General features: G+C 41.7%; 1 protein-coding gene across 7 annotated transcripts in view; it reads left to right on the plus strand.

Annotated features, from left to right (window-relative positions):
* Positions 1-18,041, plus strand: part of LOC120741398 (rho GTPase-activating protein 21-like) — a 101,089-nt gene that overhangs the window by 71,649 nt on the left and 11,399 nt on the right. For 3 of the 7 annotated variants that reach the window (XM_040044289.1, XM_040044288.1, XM_040044285.1), the window contains 8 exons: positions 1,597-1,651; positions 4,686-4,709; positions 6,146-8,114; positions 14,656-14,802; positions 14,893-14,995; positions 15,516-15,552; positions 15,848-15,967; positions 16,266-16,565. In XM_040044289.1, the coding sequence (XP_039900223.1) occupies positions 1,597-1,651; positions 4,686-4,709; positions 6,146-8,114; positions 14,656-14,802; positions 14,893-14,995; positions 15,516-15,552; positions 15,848-15,967; positions 16,266-16,565 (2,755 nt within the window). The other 4 variants (XM_040044287.1, XM_040044286.1, XM_040044291.1 and 1 more) reach the window with 4 other exon arrangements.

Genomic DNA, 18,041 nt, shown 5'->3' on the forward strand with positions numbered 1-18,041 from the left:
AGCAGGAGGACAGGCAGGTGGCAGACACTGGACGCCGGATCGAAATCTTAAACACAAGAAGGCAGGTTTAACGCAGTTCCAATAAAACATTAGCGCAACGCTTTCGCGGGAGTCTAGTTACCACAGAGAGGTGATTAACGGACTGGCGTGGAGCATCCGTCAGCGCAGGGTTAAGTAGTCCTCCAGGTAATCGCCCCGAGTATGCTGAGTATGATAACCTTGGCAACTGGCCATAAATTTAAAGAGCTCGCTTAGACAAGCAACAAGGTACGCTTCCATATTGATTGATTTTTGTTTCTCCCGTCTCCGACACATGTGGCCAATAAGCGGACTCAACATTCTCAGGTAGTTTTTATTGTTAGTGTTATTAAAAGAAACCAAAAAATGGGAAACATCTAGAGTTTTACAAATTTATCAGCTGATTCAGACCAAAGTAAACAAACTACAGTTGGGAAAATGCCAGTTTCTGTTACTCTGTGGCAACACCGTTATGATTTTGGAGAGTGCTGCCTCATGCAGAATTTGAGGCCCTGCATTTGTGTTTGCTTGCATGACTTTTTGGTTGCACTTAGAGAGAGAAAGACTGTAATATGCAGATGCTTTGGAGAAACACTTGCATGCATTCCTCCCAAGAATGGTGAATGTTTGAAATGGAACAGGAAAGAGAATGATAGCAGGCTTCACCAGGGAGAGGAAGAAATGTGGAAAAAAACAATCTAAATAGCAGCACATGTTGTTTTTAACAATCGGTTTCACGTCATTCTTAATAGACCAATCCCAGTGCCCAGCTTAACAGCCTCACACACTTTGAGACACTTTCCAGCTAAGCCCATGAGTGCTTCCCGGCAGATGTTTTGACGTTTACGCACACTTTCTGTTAGTCAAAGGGACTTTCAGTGTGGTGCTTTGAAAAAACAAAAAAGGACAATGTTGTACAAACAAGCTCGGGAGGTGAACCAGAAAAAAGAAGAACGGGAATGTGAAACATAAGGCCCGTGGCCCAGAAAAGACTCCAATCCAGACATTTTATTTGAATTAACATAAACTTAAGATCAAAGTGGGGTGTATTTGGCTCATAAAGTGAAATGAGTTCAACATCCCTGCTTCAGAAATAACAACACAAATAAGAGTAGCCCTCATATTTTTGACTCTTCCTTCTGGTGACAGTGCACAGCTACAGCAGACCTGAGTCATCCACGCATCAGCACATGCAGACATGGCGAGACCTTAATCTGATGAGTCCAACATCTCCCAGAGATGTTCAGTTGGGTTGAGATCTCATTTAACATTTGCTTTGAAACTTTAGTCATTCAGCCCTTTAATGTATGTCCTGCTGCTGTGGCCTGGCCCAGGTTCTCATCCTAGAAGATACCAATCACATTACAATCCAAAGTTTGCCATTGAAATGCCCCCAATGGCATAACAGAGACACCCAAACCTGTCACTGCAGTGGTTAAGAGTCAAGTTTTTTTTTTCCTTTAATATGTCACCTGGCCATTTCTTACGAGAAATGTTCACACGTCCTTAATTTGAGGTCTATGTTATAACTGTTTCTCTCTCTATCTTTCTCTCTCTCTTATGTTTATCATCCATCAGTGATGCCTTGCTGGAACTCTGTGTGATGCCAAAGGATGAGGACATTTTGCAGCTGGTAAGCATTTGTTTATCTGTAAATACCACAAGTGCACAAACATCTAAAGAGATAATCCCCAGTTGTAAAACTGGAGAGCAGCTTTTAAGACTCTAGGATTAGGTTATGAATGGCTATAATTAATTTTCACTTATGTTGACATTAAAATGTCTGTCTCTTCATTCCATCCATCGTGCAGTACGTGTGCAGGCATACTAAAACTTAACCTGTTAATCTTTTGAAATTACATTAAATAATCACCTTTGTTCTGCTGAAGAATAATGCTCTGGATGTGTCAAACAAACCAGACTCAATGAGATACTTTACAGTATTTTACTTTGTTCGCTGTCACTGTTTTGCTTGTGATTGTGTCAAACAGTCGGGTATATACAGTAACGTATAGTCAGCTAACCTGTGTAGCAATATGCAAAAGCATTACCTTGGTTGCACCTGGTTTCCCGGCTCAATGAACAAATATGACTCAGTAAGGAATTTTTTTATCCAACAATAGTCACATTCATCATCCCTTTCAAAATGCTGGCTACAGACAAGATCATTCTTGAAGTTTGCTTTTAGATTCATTTTCTGTGGCTCTCCACTGTGCAGCTGGAGCCAGAGAAAACTTTACTTGTCAGATTTTTCTTGCAGCAGTTCCACAGATGCTTGCCATGTAGCCAAACAGTTGCTTTAAATTGTCAGTTTGGTGTCCAGACTCCAAAGCAGACAACTTGTGTTACTGGCTGCAAATTATGCTGTTTTGCCTAACCCTCTGAGGTCTGTGACTCTAAAGTGGGATCTAAGCTTCTGAGTTAAATCTATGCCGGAGGTACGCTGTGACCACAAACCCTTCTGAAACTCGACGCCGTGACTCTTAGAAAGTAACTGCGTCGCATCAGAGCAGCCTGTAAAGACTGTGATTGGCTTGTTCAGTACCATCATCGTTTTATCTTCATTTTTCACCTTGACTGGAATACAATGGATCCATTCAAATAGAGAAACTCCAGAACCAACTAGTGTGTTGGTGGCACAATGCTGGCAACAGCACTGGCCACTTGCATAGGTTACTTGGTGGCCTCTACATGGATTCAGCATAGATGCAAATCATGCATAACCCAGGCAAACAGAATACACAAGTTTTGTTTTCATTAAAATATTCTGCTAGTCTTTGCAATCAATAAACAACTAAAATAATCTTTCTGACTAGCACACATCAAAAACTATTCACATTTTTATCTAAAAGAGTCTGTTTTACCTTTCTCCAAATGAAAGGGTTAGGGTTGTGTTAGGGTTACCAAGTATGATGACCTCAGATGTCATATGGCGCCACAGTACAGTATTAATGACAATTACACCATAATTTATTATTTTATTTACGTTTTTAAATAAAACAAATATTTACATCAATTTGAGCATCAGGAGAAAACATCTTATGATGAGAATAATGTGTCGTTAACGTCTGATTATGGCTAGCTAGTCAAGACTCAACAGTTGCAGGGATTTTACAGGCTGCAGTTTGTAGTCACATGATTAATCCACTGTGGAAGAACTCTAGTAATCATTCCAGTGTTGAGTCAATGTTTAACCACCCACTCTATGCAATGTTTCTTAAGGGTTGTTCTTATACTTAAAGCTTGTATTGATTGTCCCATGTGGGTGGGCTAGTTTTCAAAAAGCCGGGAGTAAAACCAGCAAATAGGAACGCCGCCTAGCCGGGTTTCATGCCGCAGCTCCGCGAGTTTATACCGATCAGCCTGAGGAGCTCAGTGACGCAAACAACCAGCATACGGCATCAGTCAGGGTCCAGAGCACCTCAGACGATAACAGCGCAAAGCCGTGTCAAACCAGTCGCCACACGTTTCTCACCTCTGCTTGGGAAAATCACCGTTGAAGCAGAGAGCTGAGTCAGACCCCACTGTGTTGCTAAATTCCTCACATAGCTTGTTAGTTTGGCCTCAGCTCACCAAAAAGCCACAGAAAGTTGCTTTTGGCCTTTTGGAATGAATCAGAGCTCACAAGGGATTCAAAGGAAGCAATTAGCTGTTTCTCCTCATGGAGGAAAACAACAATCAGAGTTAATTTCACCATTTTAATGTACAGTTCACAACAATCTGACCTATTTAAAATCTAGAATGAGCCCCCACATAAAAGTGAAATGTGAATAAACAAGCTCATAGTTCTCATTCCATATTTAATATTTGATCTTGTGCATTAGATTCTATCCCATAAAAAGGAAATATATGAAATTTCTGGTATTCATGTGGAGCTCATATTGACAAGATTGAGAAGACTCGATCTAATATTGTTTCCATAAGATAAAAGGAGCTTGAAGCGGCAACACGAGTATCAGTAAATATGTATGTGTCTCTTTTTAAATGTCTGTTTTGGGAGATACTGAGTCCTAACCGGAGGGAGTGCAGCTGCAGTCAGCTGACTCCCCTCAGTGCTCTGTTTACAAGACGGAAGCTGGTGCAGATCAGGCAAGTAAGGGTGCTCACCCAAAAGAGCAAAAAAAAAAAAAAATCTGACAGTGCAGCATCTGACAGATCAGAGGGAAGACGAGGAAAGAGGCAAGTGTGGAGAGAGTGTAACACACAAGGGCGACGAAATGCTCCAGGAGCCGGCGAGGAAGGGCAAGGGAGGGGCGTTACCACAGTGAGCAGGTGAGAGTGACAGAGCAAAGGGAAGAAATGCAGAGTATGTAGAAGGAGAAAAAGCCAGCAGAATATATTTGCCAGTGTGTTCTGACAGCGACTGTGCTGTGTGGTGGAGGCGGAGGAAGGTGAGGGGACGAAATAATGGGGACAAACAACGAGACTCAGGAAGGTATTCAGGTCTAAGACGAACACCAAATGGGCAGCTGCGCTCTTTTCGATTCTTATTTTTCCACTTTGACTGACCGTGATGCCTCTGTTCAGCCTTCCTACAGCGAGATGTATTTTTAGCTTTTGCCGAAGTCTATCGTTGGTACCTCTTTATCTCTTTATTCTTACCTGTTTACTCTCTTTATTTCCTTTTTTCTCTCTCTGCTTCCATTTATCTAACCTGTGGACTGCAGTTTTCCAGGGATATCACTGCTTTGGTAAGAAGGGAAATCATACTAATCTTCTCATCTTCCACTTTCCTTCACCTCTTATGAAAGATCTCCCCTTGTCTTGAGATTGTGTTTGCAGTGGTAGGACAGGTAGAGCAGGGTGTTTTTCTCTTACCCTGATAAGTAGGTTAAGGGAAAGAAGGGAAAGATGTGTTTAAAGGATAAACAAATGCCCTGAAATCGTCTGTCAACAGACCTTCTAAATTTCCCTCTGTGCTTTCCACGGTGAGGAAATTGAGTTCTCTTGGATTGAACGTAGTTTCAGAGGGAGGCACCCGGCAGCTGAGGTAGTGCTGTTACTGTTAATGCAGCTGTAATCTGACACCTCAGGTAGAGTGCAATCGATTAAAGTCCAACGCCACAACTCTCTCCCTTTCATTTTCTCAAGAACGTCTGTGCTGAAAGGATGTGGAAATACAGTCTGTTCAGTATGCGGCCAGGAGTTTTTTTCTGACGCCATCTGTGGCAAAACAAAGTGTTTTTCTTTAACTTTTTATCACGGAAAGTACCTCGGTGGCTTCAGTGACTGTAGAATTGTGAAGCCATGCTGACAGAAGTAACGTTAGCTGCCAGCAGCAGACAGAGGAGACCCCCGTTCACCCTTTCCTCATGCCTCAGGGCACGCTCTTCGGTACCAAAGGTGGGTAAGCCCCTGCCAGATTAATCCTCACTCAGACTCTGAGGGTTTATTCTGGATTTTCCAGCTTTCTTTCTCTACTTATTGCCCTCTCTGGCAGCCTCCTTTTCCCACTTGTGTTTCTTTTTTTACAGAGGAGTTTAGGCTGCAACATTTGTTTGCCGTCTCCTAGAAAAAGAATTGAGAAACTTTGAGCAGAGCTGTGTTTGATTTGAAGAAATGGCGTGCTATTCATTTAGTGGTATAGACGGGATCAATCCAGTTGTCCCATCTGTCACGTCCAGTTTGCTGTGGGTATGCAGCAATGTTTGACTTTCTGATAATCTTGTCAGCTCATACAAAGACTCCTGTCTTAAATAAATGACACTTGTGGATTACGAGCCCTTCTCCAGTTTTGTAACTTGAGCTACAATGTTTTTGTACTGCAGATGTAGTATTTCTATAGGAACATGCTATTGTGGCTGAAATGGCAGTGGAGGTGTAATATGAGATGTGGTTGTAAATGCATCTTTAGCAATACTGCTTGAGAAATGAGATGACAGGGCAAAAATAGATATCCCACTCTTTGTATTCTTGGATATTTTTGGAAATGCGTCTGCACCAGTTATATTTGTGTCAAGTGTTGTTGTGTCAACTCTACAGCACTTCCCACTCCATGCTTGTCCTTTAAGAGAGTTTAAAATATCTGTTCTCTGGTTAGGTTGATCTCTGTGGATGTGATGGGATTGGTTTAGCTCTTAAACCTCTCTGCAACCAAAGTGATATAATTTCTTATAATCTCTTGCAGGCGTATTCCCAGGATGCATACCTCAAAGGAAATGAGGCATACAGCGGAAATGCCCAGAATATCCCTGAGCCCCCTCCCATATGTTACCCACGGATAGAAGTCAAGGCTGCAGGCATGGCTCAGTCATCAGAGCCTGTCACTGTCACTGAGACTCCCAGAGGGCCAGTTCAAGGACCAGGGAGGCGAGGGGGCGCCACAGAGAAGAGCTATCGGGTGGAAATCCCTGTTCCTCCTTCTCCTCCCCAGCAGACGTCAAAGTCTCAGACAGTGGTGTGTGTCTGTAATGACAATGTGAGGACAGTGCCCCCTGATCAGATCGAGAGGGGGTCTCGGGTGGCTCGGGCTGGACCCAGCCACAGGACTGAGGAAAACCGGTATGGTCCTACAACAGATTCTGGCTCGACCCGACCAAGACCCCTTATTCCCTCAGTCCCTGGGAGCGCTCAGTTACAGTACCCCTCCTCACGCACCACAGAAATGCCAGTCTACCCCCCTTCCTCAACTTCTAGACCTGGAATCTATCCTGACACCTTATCTCCACCTGGACGGGCCTCGCAGGACACGTTCTCCACTGCCATCTCACCCAGCGCCAACCACTACTCACCCTCTCCCACAGCTCCCTCCACCTCCCCTCACCAGAACATTGACTGGAAAAACTACACCACCTATAAGGACTATATTGATGCCAAAAGACTGCACAGTTATGGCTGCCGCACCATCCAGGAACGCTTGGACACCTTGCGTGCAGCTTCCAGTTCTAGTTCTGTCTACACCCAGCAACGAACAACATCTCCTCCCGTTGCCAGTCAGAGAGGGGCACTGGAATCCCAGGTTAGACGCAGGAGTGCATCCAATGACCGTGGGGTGGATACAGGTAGTCAAGGTGCTGCAGTGACAGCTCCTTTACGCAGCGCCTCCCAGGAGAGGCTAGGAGGCGGGGCAGAGAGGACGATAACAACTAGGAACTGGCCTCGTAGCGCTTCACAGGATGCTCTGCCTTTCTCAACCCCAACAGGAGTCACCAAACCTCGTGCTCGGTCTTGTGATTACCTGGGTCAGCATCCCGGAGAGCTAGGTGGGCGTCTCTCTGGAGACAGGTTGGGAGTGGAGGACAGGCTTCAGCTGGGTCAGGGAGAGGAAGCCAGGGCTAGCAGGCAGGGATCTGAGTTGAGGGCTTTACCTCATCTAAACAGGAGTCTCACTGGACAAGAGGAAGAAGGACAGGGATTTTCCAACTCGCCTCTAGCAGCTCCTGTGTTTACTAAAGGTACAACAGATTCTGCACTGCCATCGAGGACAGATGGCATCATAATGAGGCCGTCACGTCTGCCTGTCAAAAATGCCATTTCAGACGCCTCACCTGCCTTACCTTCCACTAAACCCATGGACCCTCTAAAAGACCAAAGAGCTAACATCATGGGCAACCATATGGGCTACTCCTCCCCTCTGCACCTGCAGCTCAGGTCCAGGGCTGACAGTCTGAAAATAGAGAGCAGGTCAGAGGCGGGGCTAGCAGCCAGATCCTCCTCTTGCTCTGGTCCTTCGTCTAAACTGCCCACGCAGAGACAACTACAAAGTGCTGGCAGTGCTTCTACCAGTAATGGAGCTGTCACCCAAAGGCCAAAGGTCAAAGAAACCTCTAGTTCCACTAATTCTCTTGTATGGACTAACGGCAGTCTTGCAGAGGGTGTTGAAGGACCTGATGCTACCGTTGTGGTCCTCAGAAGGGACAAAAACTCTGGAACTGCTCATGTTCGCCCTCCGTCCTATGTAATAGCTGTTAACGACAACCAGAGAGGAGTGACTCATAAGTCACCACACTTAGTGAAGGCAGGCTCTGCAGATGCAGCGATGTGCTGGACGTCTAGTGACAGCTACAGGGAGATGCATCTGAGAAGGCTGGGAGACACACGGCAAAAGTCCGGATCCAACGACTTGGATGACTCTCTGGATTCAATCCCCTTCATAGGTAAGACCTCCTTATCTTTATATGTTCTTTCTATAGCAACAAATTTGACACAAGAACAGTCTGTTTTGTTAAAGTACTGCTGGAATTCATTTTAAGCTTCAACTATCAGAAAGCTGCCATCAAATCATCAGGCACAATCTTGCTTTCATGTCTACTTATTAGGTAAAACTGTATTTCCTCATCCAGAACTTGGAAGCAGAAAATTCAGACTGCAGTTAATTTGAGGGTGGTTGTTGGCACCTGTTGGCACTACGCATAGAGTTTAGCATAGTATTAGTATAGACAGTCCAGACAGATCAAATGATCTTAGTGTGAGTTCACATCAGCTAATGATTTGGCTGATTTTACATAGGGTGAGCTATATAAGCTGCTTTACCGCTGCTGTGCATCTGCAAGCCGCTTTGCTGCCCACCTCTTCAATTTATGCTGTGTCTAACTTAAATAATGTCTGTGGTCATTGATGCCTGCTCCTTTTTATACGAGGACCTTGCTGCTACTCTCCCGTCTTAGGTTTTCAACATATGAATGCATCAAGGAAAGATGGAAAGGTGAAAGACTAGAGCCATGCCACCAAATACAAATAACTGGGGATGCGAAGAACTGTCTTCTTTTGACTTAAGTGACTAAAATTAATTGTCATAAATGGTCAAGTTCATTTTTAAATAAAAAGAGGTTTTACATAAAATAAATACTGACATGCTTCAGTGTTGAAATAATATATGTGTAAATACTGAGTCTAGATAAAAGGCTTTGTATCGAAAAGTTGAATGCTACTGTTAGCCATGCATGACAATGGGCATTAATCTTGCAGGACAGGTAGAACTTCACAGTAAAAATACAATCAGTAGTTTAACACACTCTTATAGATCAATAGATGAAGACATATGACATATTTAATTCTCTGTAGGTAAACTGATCATGCAGTGATGGGCTGTTGAGTTCACACTCTGGTTTGCTCATAGCTATATTTCAGGGGTTCCTTGGGTTTTTATAAAATCTTTTAAAAAATCTATAATACCCAGTGATACCTTCTCATGCATGTTTTGGTTATGTTTGTAATTTATTAAATGTTAAAAAAAGAGTAATTAATTCATAATTAATTCACATGTAATTTCCATATTTAGCCGTTAGAAACCCAAGTTTAAAGTGATATCAAATGAAAAGTGAGAAACATATTTTCCTTCCGGTCTTGACATGACACTCCCATCTCAAAATCCACAGTTTAAGGTGGTGAGAGTGATATTCTCCACTGTTGGTTGCCTGAGGACAAAAATGTAGACACGCCTTCAGTATCTTCCTGTTTAAAGGAAATAAAAATCACCATAACCAAAAACCATGGAAGCCAAATAATTATAATAAAAAATTAGTCTGAACTTCCTGTTTCAGTAGCATTTTATCAGAAAAATGCATTAAAAATCAACTTTAAGCTTGTCCGTTGTTGCCCCACTTTTGCTGCTACAATGAAATACATTGTGTCTAAATGTCATCATGGATATACTATTGCATAATCAGGTGGGGGAATTCCCTGCAAGGTTTGCTCAGTGTGAATAAGAATGAATCCAGTTAACCTGTGTTTTGGTGGTAAACTGCCTTTTAAAGGACACTGTTCAGTATAGAAATTACAATTTTTAAAAAGTTTTGCTGCTGTTAAGCAATGTTTGTGTTCAGCATTTTGAACTTGGGACAACGTGACACGGTACTGCCAGTAAGCATGACATATTCAGACAATCCTTCGGCATCCAAAAGGGCAGCACAGAAAAAAGTACACAGGGTGCACACTACGCACACGTACGCACTCACAGAGCTGCTTTCCAAGTCAATAAACGCACACACACACTCCCTGAAACATCTCATATTTCCACCAGTGTTGCACAGAGAAAGAAACCTAAGCGTATCGTCCTAATGGACTATGACATAGCGGAGAAATGAGAGCATTCCTGCAGCAATCTGCTTCAATTACATTTCATAGTAAGCTTCCAAACAATAAGTGGAACAACTGCTGTACATTATCTGCCTGCCAAAAGTTTATTTTATTTCATGTATTTCTTTTGCAGGGAACAGAATGTAACATACACTACTAGAAAAACATGCGATATGTCACGTCTGCTCATGTTTCTGATGATTCTTTTTTTTTTCTGTGTTTTTCCTCATGAACTGAAGCTGAGAGCTGCATTTACACGTTGAGGTGTTTGTAGAATGACGTTATTGAGTAATGTTTGAAGCATCTTCTGTCTTTCCAAATCTCGTACAACTCTAGAGGCTGACAAGCTTGAACTCGACCTTGCATCCTCAGTTGTGTCTTCATTGATGATTCATTACCATCCAATGAGAGCAGCTCTTGTGTCTGTCTGGTGTCCTAGAACCTGCAGGGATTAATCACATCCTCTTCCAGCAGCACTTCACAGAGGCAGCCCTCACATCTCATGGTCTCGTTCACAGCATTTCGATCAAGATTAGATGGAGATCTTGGTGCTATAGCAGTAATGTGCCTTAAATCAGAACAATCTGGGGTTGTTTTTTTTATCATGTTATGAGACGGCAGTGTGATATTGCTTATACTCTCATGGCAGTCTGCTGTATATTAAGCAATAGCATGGAGTTAGTTTAGCTGAGAATAGAGGATGGAAAGAGGTTTAGCGTGGTTTTTTACCCAAAGATAACAAAATCAACCAACAAGTAACTTTGAAGCTCATTAATTTACTGTTTACGTGTTATTTACTTGATGTGAAGCATCTGGAGCCTGCATGCTGGACTCTTTCTTCTTGCATTGATTTTCCCAGAGTCCCTCATGGATGAGTGCCAAAACATAAAAAAATCCACATGTAATAACTTTGGACAAGATCTAGGTTAGTTGGATCCCCTCTGTTTAAATCTACAGAAACTGATGGCAGTGTGTAAATTCATTCTATCTTGCTATGAAAGTTGGAGGGTAATTTGTTTATTTATCCCATTTCCTCTCACTTTAAATTACTCCAAGCAACAGCAGACTTGTCCCAGACTCCAGTGTATTTACTTGGTAGATCCACTTTGTGTTTGTGAATTCTGTACTTTGAAGTCCAAGCATTTATTTTGAAAATCAGAACTACAACATATTTCCAAGATTCAGAGGAAGAAATGAGCCTCATTTAAAATACTAGCTTTATTGCTGACAAGTCAAAAAGTTGAGCTCAGTTTGCAGTCCTGTTACTTGATAACAACAGAGCTACCTACCATGGGAAGGTAGGGACCCCCCAGAAAAGAGCAATACTGCCTAATGTTTGGAGACCGCAGCATGTGCAATGAACATGGCATCTTGTTGACTTTGAGCTAGTTGCTTGGAGGTCAGCTGTTGTCTTCAAAGCAACTTTGGTGCATCAACATGGCAATTAAACGGCAATAAGTGGAGTCAGTCAGCTGTCAGTCAATTTGGGGTCAAGTTGGCGTTAACGTGCAATCTATTTGTGATAATTAGTGATTAGCTGTGAGAAATTGGTGAAAATCAAAAATTGTGTGCATGCAGAGAAATTTACATTAAACAGAAATGTATGTTGCTGTAAATTGATTGCTGTGTTGGCAATCTGTCTGCATCAATAAATTAGCTATTAGTAAGCCTGTGACAGTCTGTCTATGAGTGATTGCAGTCGGTCCAAGCTGTACTGCAATTATTTGGAGACAGGTTGCCTCCCATCAGGCAACCTGTCCAATTGCTTTGCAGTCATTAGTGGTGACCCAATCGCTTGCCATCGGTGTGTGACAGCAGAAAAATTCGATGCAGTTACCAGGCAACCACCAATTTTTCCTACTTCAGTTGTGATTGAAGCATAATATGAATTACTGCAGACTGAAATACAGTAACAGGCTTTTTTCACTACAGTGGTTCTGACTGAATTGGAGTCACCATTTGCTTTTATGTAGTGCGCCTATATTCTAACGATTTTGGTAAATATATTGGAACAGATCTGGAAGGTTAATGAGTTTATGCTGTTATTTTCCACACGGAACACAAATAAAACCATATGAAAGTCATATCTGTAGAGATGTTTTATGAGAACTTTATTGTACCCACAGAAACGACGTACACTTGTATTTACTATATTGACCAGAAACAAAAAACACCAAACATGTTGTCTAGATGTGGATAGGTGCATGTTCTCCTGCTTAAAGCCAAATCAGTCTTGATGTATGAAAGTGAAATAAATAAATTGTAATTGTACGTGTTAAAACTCGCTGGCTGCCACCATCTTCCCAGAAACAGAGTTAGAGGTATATAAACAAGTGATTAAAGCAAATGGGCATCTGGCTTGCTTGCAGAAATGAGGTTTGCAGTGTCATGGGAGATGTCTTTGCGGTTTGAGGAAAGAGAGGTTTCACAGCAGGAATCTGTACCCTACAATGAGCACATGTTTCACGTTAAATGGCACCACTGAAAGTAAACAGTTTGCAAGGAAATTGTGTCTTTTAGATCTTTTCGCTGTTGTTCTTTTTAGGTATTTGTCTTTTGTAGTCAGGGCACTTTTCAAGTTAAATAACAGCGACAGTTACGTTTCTGGAGATGAATTTGTAAGAATTTGAAAAAGGTATTCTCTCCCCGTGCCACAGTGACCTGACAAGTTTGAAGTCTCTGGTTGAACCATTTACTTGTGCTCTGCACTATTATAAAGAGAGCTTTCAGTAACAATATCCGCGGTGTGGTCTCGCCCTACTTTCTTCATCACCATATTCGCTGATAAGATTCATTTCTGCAACTACTTGTTCGCTGTACCTGTCTCCTAATTTGTTTTTAGGGTTTGCCGCTTTGCACATATTGCATATCACTCGTTATGACACAGTCTCGCCTGTGATGATATAATGCAAGCTGACTGTACTGCATCTGTGTATTTAAAGGAAAGGGGTTGTAGCAGCTTATCTGGACTGAAGTGCTTATCAGCTGACTGACTGACTGAGTCTCTGTCTGCATCATGTAGTCTTCTCTCCGTACGTCTTATCGCTGCTTTTTATTGCGGTTTGCTGCAATGTTTATTCAAGTTGAGACAGCAGACATGACGTAGACCTTGGTTAATGTTGCTCTAATTTGCAGTATTATGGCTCCTATTGAGTTAAGTTGAATACATTTCAAAGATGTGGTATGATTAGCATCTCCAGCAGATTAACCGTGTTAGGAAAATACATATTTGGATCATGATTATGCCATGGTTGGAATTGTTGGTTTGTCACAGCTCTCTTCCCTTTAAGTGACAGCGTCAGCTTATCTGCACACTTTATGGCCGTGTACCATTAATGGTATTCACTTTCCTGTGGTTGTGCAACCTCTGTCATACACTGGAAGAGCCTCATGTTTTTGACTTGAACAGTTTGAAACTGAATTGTGAACTTTTGAGGACTTAATGTAATCATTGATTTGTTGTCAGGTCTTCCTGAATCATCACCATGTCTGTCTTCTCTGAGCCTCGGGCTCAGGCTGCTTCATAACAATAAGTGGCCTGTGTCTGTACTCATAGATGTGCCTGCCATATATGACAAGCCTGATTAAGTCACAGTAGTTTATTAACTTCATGATGATTTTTGTCTTTGATGTTTTTTCTTATGCTGTATAAATTATTGACTTTTATTCATATTAGTTTCACAAATGTTCTTCTTTACTTCTTACCCTAATATAATAGTGATTTTAAAAAATCTTTTTAAATCTTATTATAAACTTAGTGAAAATCTATGATGAAGTTCCTAATTTAAATACAACTTTCACTGAATCTTTGCATAATTTATAAGAGATGGACTTCAGTGAAAAACTAGAATTACTAATGACTTCTTTGCAAGTTTGACTCTATGCAAAACTGGCCAGTGACCGTTTTGCATGCAGGTTCTGACCATCTGCTCTACCAGGTGAGCTACCAGGCTGCCTACAATACAAGCCCCATGCACAGGGCGCTAGTAGGAATCTGGTTACGACTGCTACGATGCGTTTGCACATTTACTTTGGTTACATGCACACAGTTTTTCACGTTGTTTAAAGCCAATCCTAATTACAGTTCTGGATCAGGTGTTATGTTACATGTATAAAAGTGAGGAATACCTCCTGTCAGCGGCACTCTTTGAGCTTTAAGAATTAAATGTGTAAAACTACAGAAATCTGTAACTTAATTATTTTGGTGTAGCATGACTTTAAATGGGGGAGATCTTTATTAGTAGAAAAAGCTGTGAAACTTAGAAATGCAATTAAAAGTCCAAAATTTATGCTCGCATTTTACGTTTTCCAAAGCCAGCCTGGTCCTTATGTTAGACACTTTACTCTGTAGCCAAGCAACCAACCCGAGGGACCCACCCAGTGAAATAGTCAAATATATGAAAAGTTGAATATTTGGGTAAAAACCTAGTTAACATGTTGTAATTTTACTACAGTTTGTTTAAGAAACGTTTTAAAACCAGCCTGAGTGTTCATGTGATCCTTTTTTAAGTATGTTTAAGCTTTTAGCGGATATATTTTGACTATTATACTTCATGTTCAGGGGAGTGTTTTATGATTTTCTTGCCTTGCTGAACTCAGTTTCCTCTTTTCTGTCCTCAGATGAACCGTCCAGTCCGAGCATCGACCTGGAGAGTGTGGACATCCCCGCCTCAGCCGTGATATCTGGAACGCCCATCATCACCACCATCCCAGCCAGCCCCCCTTCTCCGTCCCCTCTCATTCGCCGCCAGCTGTCACATGACCAAGGTGTGTTTTCCATATCAAAGGGTTAGTCAGCTGCTGAATTTGGCGCAGAAAGGGACAGTTTCAAATAATTATGTGACCCTCTTTTAATAGATTCTCTCCGTCTCACAATTATTGAGTCAGATTCTGGTTCTAAAACTGAGCGCTCCAAGTCGTACGATGAAGGCCTCGATAACTACCGGGAAGAAGGCAAAGGGTAAGATGCTCTCACAACAGTGCATGTAAAAACTTGTGAAAACAGCCACTATCAGTCTTGTATTAAAAAAAACAGGACAAACAAAGGCAGGTTTTAGTAGATTATTTACAGTTTAGTAGTAAAAACATGGCGCTGCACAAAAAGCGAAACATACCTCTGGGTTTAACTCCGATGCGGGTCCATCAGCTGTGTGCAGAGTTTTAACAATTTACTGATCACTTGTTAGGTCACATTTCTGGAAAGCTTATTGGCAGTGGATGGATTTATGGGTAGCTTACTCCTGTGACTGATCAATTTTGCTTTTACACTCTCAAGAAAGAGAGGGTGTTGTCTTTCCTAAGCAGTAAAGTCAGAGGTTGTTTTGGTTCTGTTTTACTCCAAAACCAAAGAGAACGAGCACATTTTGTTTGAACCAATCCCACTGAAGCAGGTTTTATTATTTGATGTAGTTTTAAACGCTTATTCTCACACACATCTCATACTTTCTGCTGCCCTCACATTTTTTTCCATTTTTGTCTAGGCGGTCCTTGATACCTGGTCTGAAAAGTCTTATGAAGGTAAGTTTTTTTTTTTTATGAGCTCACTGTCGGCTCTTTGTTTTATCAGCGTTTCCTGCTCAGATATTTATGCAACCTTTGTTTCACACCCACATTATAAACGTCTCTCACCGTAATGTGAATATATTGTGGAAACTGGGAGAGCCGTGGGAGTTGCGTCATGCTGCTTTTGTAAATGATTCATTTAAAAGGAGTTTTTAATTTACTGTATATCACTGGTGCACTTTCGCCTCGTCTTGCACTTGAAAACCTTTCGGGCTTTCATGCGTTTGCATTGGTTTCGTCTCCGTTTCAGGCTGTGGACAGGTCATCGGATGATTCAGGGTCAAGGAGAGATTCCTCATCAGACGTCTTCTGTGACGCCACCAAGGAGGGATTGCTGCATTTTAAGCAGCTTCATACAGAAAAGGCCAAGGTGTGCACCGTCTCTGTTTAAAACCCACAGAGTGCCACAGAAATCATGCCTCACACACTTTTATATCCATTGACCTGCTCGAAATTTGGTTTATTAACCATAACAGCTCCTTCTTGATGATATCTTATCTATATTTCCTCTGCTGTTTGTTTTACCTGCTTGAGCAGTTTAGATTTTCTTGTCTCATATTGTCCACAACACCGTGATTATAAAGCAATAGTAGTGCTTTTAAGATTGGTTGAATTCCTGCTGTTTTGCTTTGTAAACTATTCTCTTCTTCATGACGTGTTTTATGTAGCGTGTCGGAGGCGGCATGCGGCCGTGGAAACAGATGTACGCCGTGTTGAGAGGAAACTACCTCTGCCTATACAAAGACAAAAAGGAGGGCCAAGCACACGCCAACTGCCAAGCAGTGGATGAGCCGCTGCCGATCAGCATCAAGTCCTGCCTGATTGACATCTCCTACAGCGACACGAAGCGGAAGAACGTCCTGAGGCTGACCACGTCGGACTGCGAGTACCTGTTCCAGGCTGAGGACCGGGAGGACATGCTGGCCTGGATCAGAGTCATACAGGAGAACAGCAACCTGGATGACGAGGTGCGAGTCTTGGGTTCAAACTGTTGGGACAGTCATTATACAAAAAGCAGTCACAAGACCCAAACTTTCATAAGCAGGCAAATTAAGTTAAAGTTAAGTTGTTTGAGTCCAAGTGCTGTGACTCTGCTCGTCTCCTCAGGAGAAAAAAAAAAAAAACACTGAAAGAATTTGAAAAATTTTGTTTTCAGATGTGATAAAGTCATAAAAACAGATACCAATATTATCATGTTCGTCACGGGTTAAATAAGCGGTTTGGCATTTGTAATTTTACGATTTTTACTGATATATTCGGCAGCTTGCAGCTCAGTAGTTCTCACTAAGAGTGTCCTCGGGGGCTTTCATGCGCATTAGCTTTCATCTCCTTTGATTGAGCAAAGCTTTTAAAGCATGTAACCTTCTTGCAAAGCAAGTTTAGACAGTTTCCTCAACCCATAGCTGTGTGATTAGCATCTGTTTATTTGTTGAAACTTTATGAAGTACAGTGCATGGGTTACAGGCTGACATATGCGAGTACACTGGGGTTTAAAAAGCAGATAAACAGGAATTTGATTCCTGTAAAAGACGGACAGAATTCATAATGTTTAGCACAGAAAACAGCTTCCAGATTCAGCGAGAACATGTGTTGTACAGCTCTAATCTAAACAAAGATTTACAACTTTCCTCTTAAACAGATGAGCTGTTGGAATATTTTTACTCAAGTTATCGAATTAAAATATTAATGGAAAATATCAAATTAGCGATCCATAAGCCACCCTCTTCTCTCACATACAGTGCTGCTCTAATTTTCCGCTCAGTTATTGATATTTTCTAATAATTTGTGGCTTTCTAAAAGCCACTGAGGCAGCGACGATCTTTGCTACATAAATGCAGAATTTCTGCATGGCGTTTCATCAAAACTCCCCACACCAGTTAGTTTTTCTTCAAATTTGTATTTACTTGTTTCCTCAATTGTGCTCTTTCCGCGTTCTTTCGATTGTAAACATTCATGTGATTCTTGGTACTGTCGGCTGCTCCCTTATTTCTCAGGGGGTCGCCTCAGTGGATAGAGCCGCATATTTGATTTGGCACAGATTTTATTCTGGTTGCTCTTCGTGACGCAATCCTCCCATTTATCCGAGCTTGGGATCAGGACTAGGAGTACGCTAGCTTGTGACTCCATGGTGTTTATTATGGTGCTTATTCTAGTTCTAATTATTTGTTTTAAATATGCGGGATTTCAAAATAAATGTGCCAGTTAAGGATGACACAGTTACATTTCAGTTGCACAGGGACAATAAAATAGCTGAATTTGTGTGTTCATCTGCAGATTTCTGTCAGCAGGACTCGTTGTGTTCATTTCTTTTTCTGGACTTCTGGGTAACATTTATGTGACTAAAACTGAATAAACTGAATCTCTTTGAGTTTTGGTTGGATGAAACTTTTTGGAATGTTTTGTGACATTTTGGAGATGAAATGAAGAACAAAGTAGGTGCATCT

This window comes from Simochromis diagramma, unplaced genomic scaffold (assembly GCF_900408965.1).
Source record: "Simochromis diagramma unplaced genomic scaffold, fSimDia1.1 OVJJ01000602.1, whole genome shotgun sequence".
NCBI classification, from domain to species: Eukaryota; Metazoa; Chordata; class Actinopteri; order Cichliformes; family Cichlidae; genus Simochromis; species Simochromis diagramma.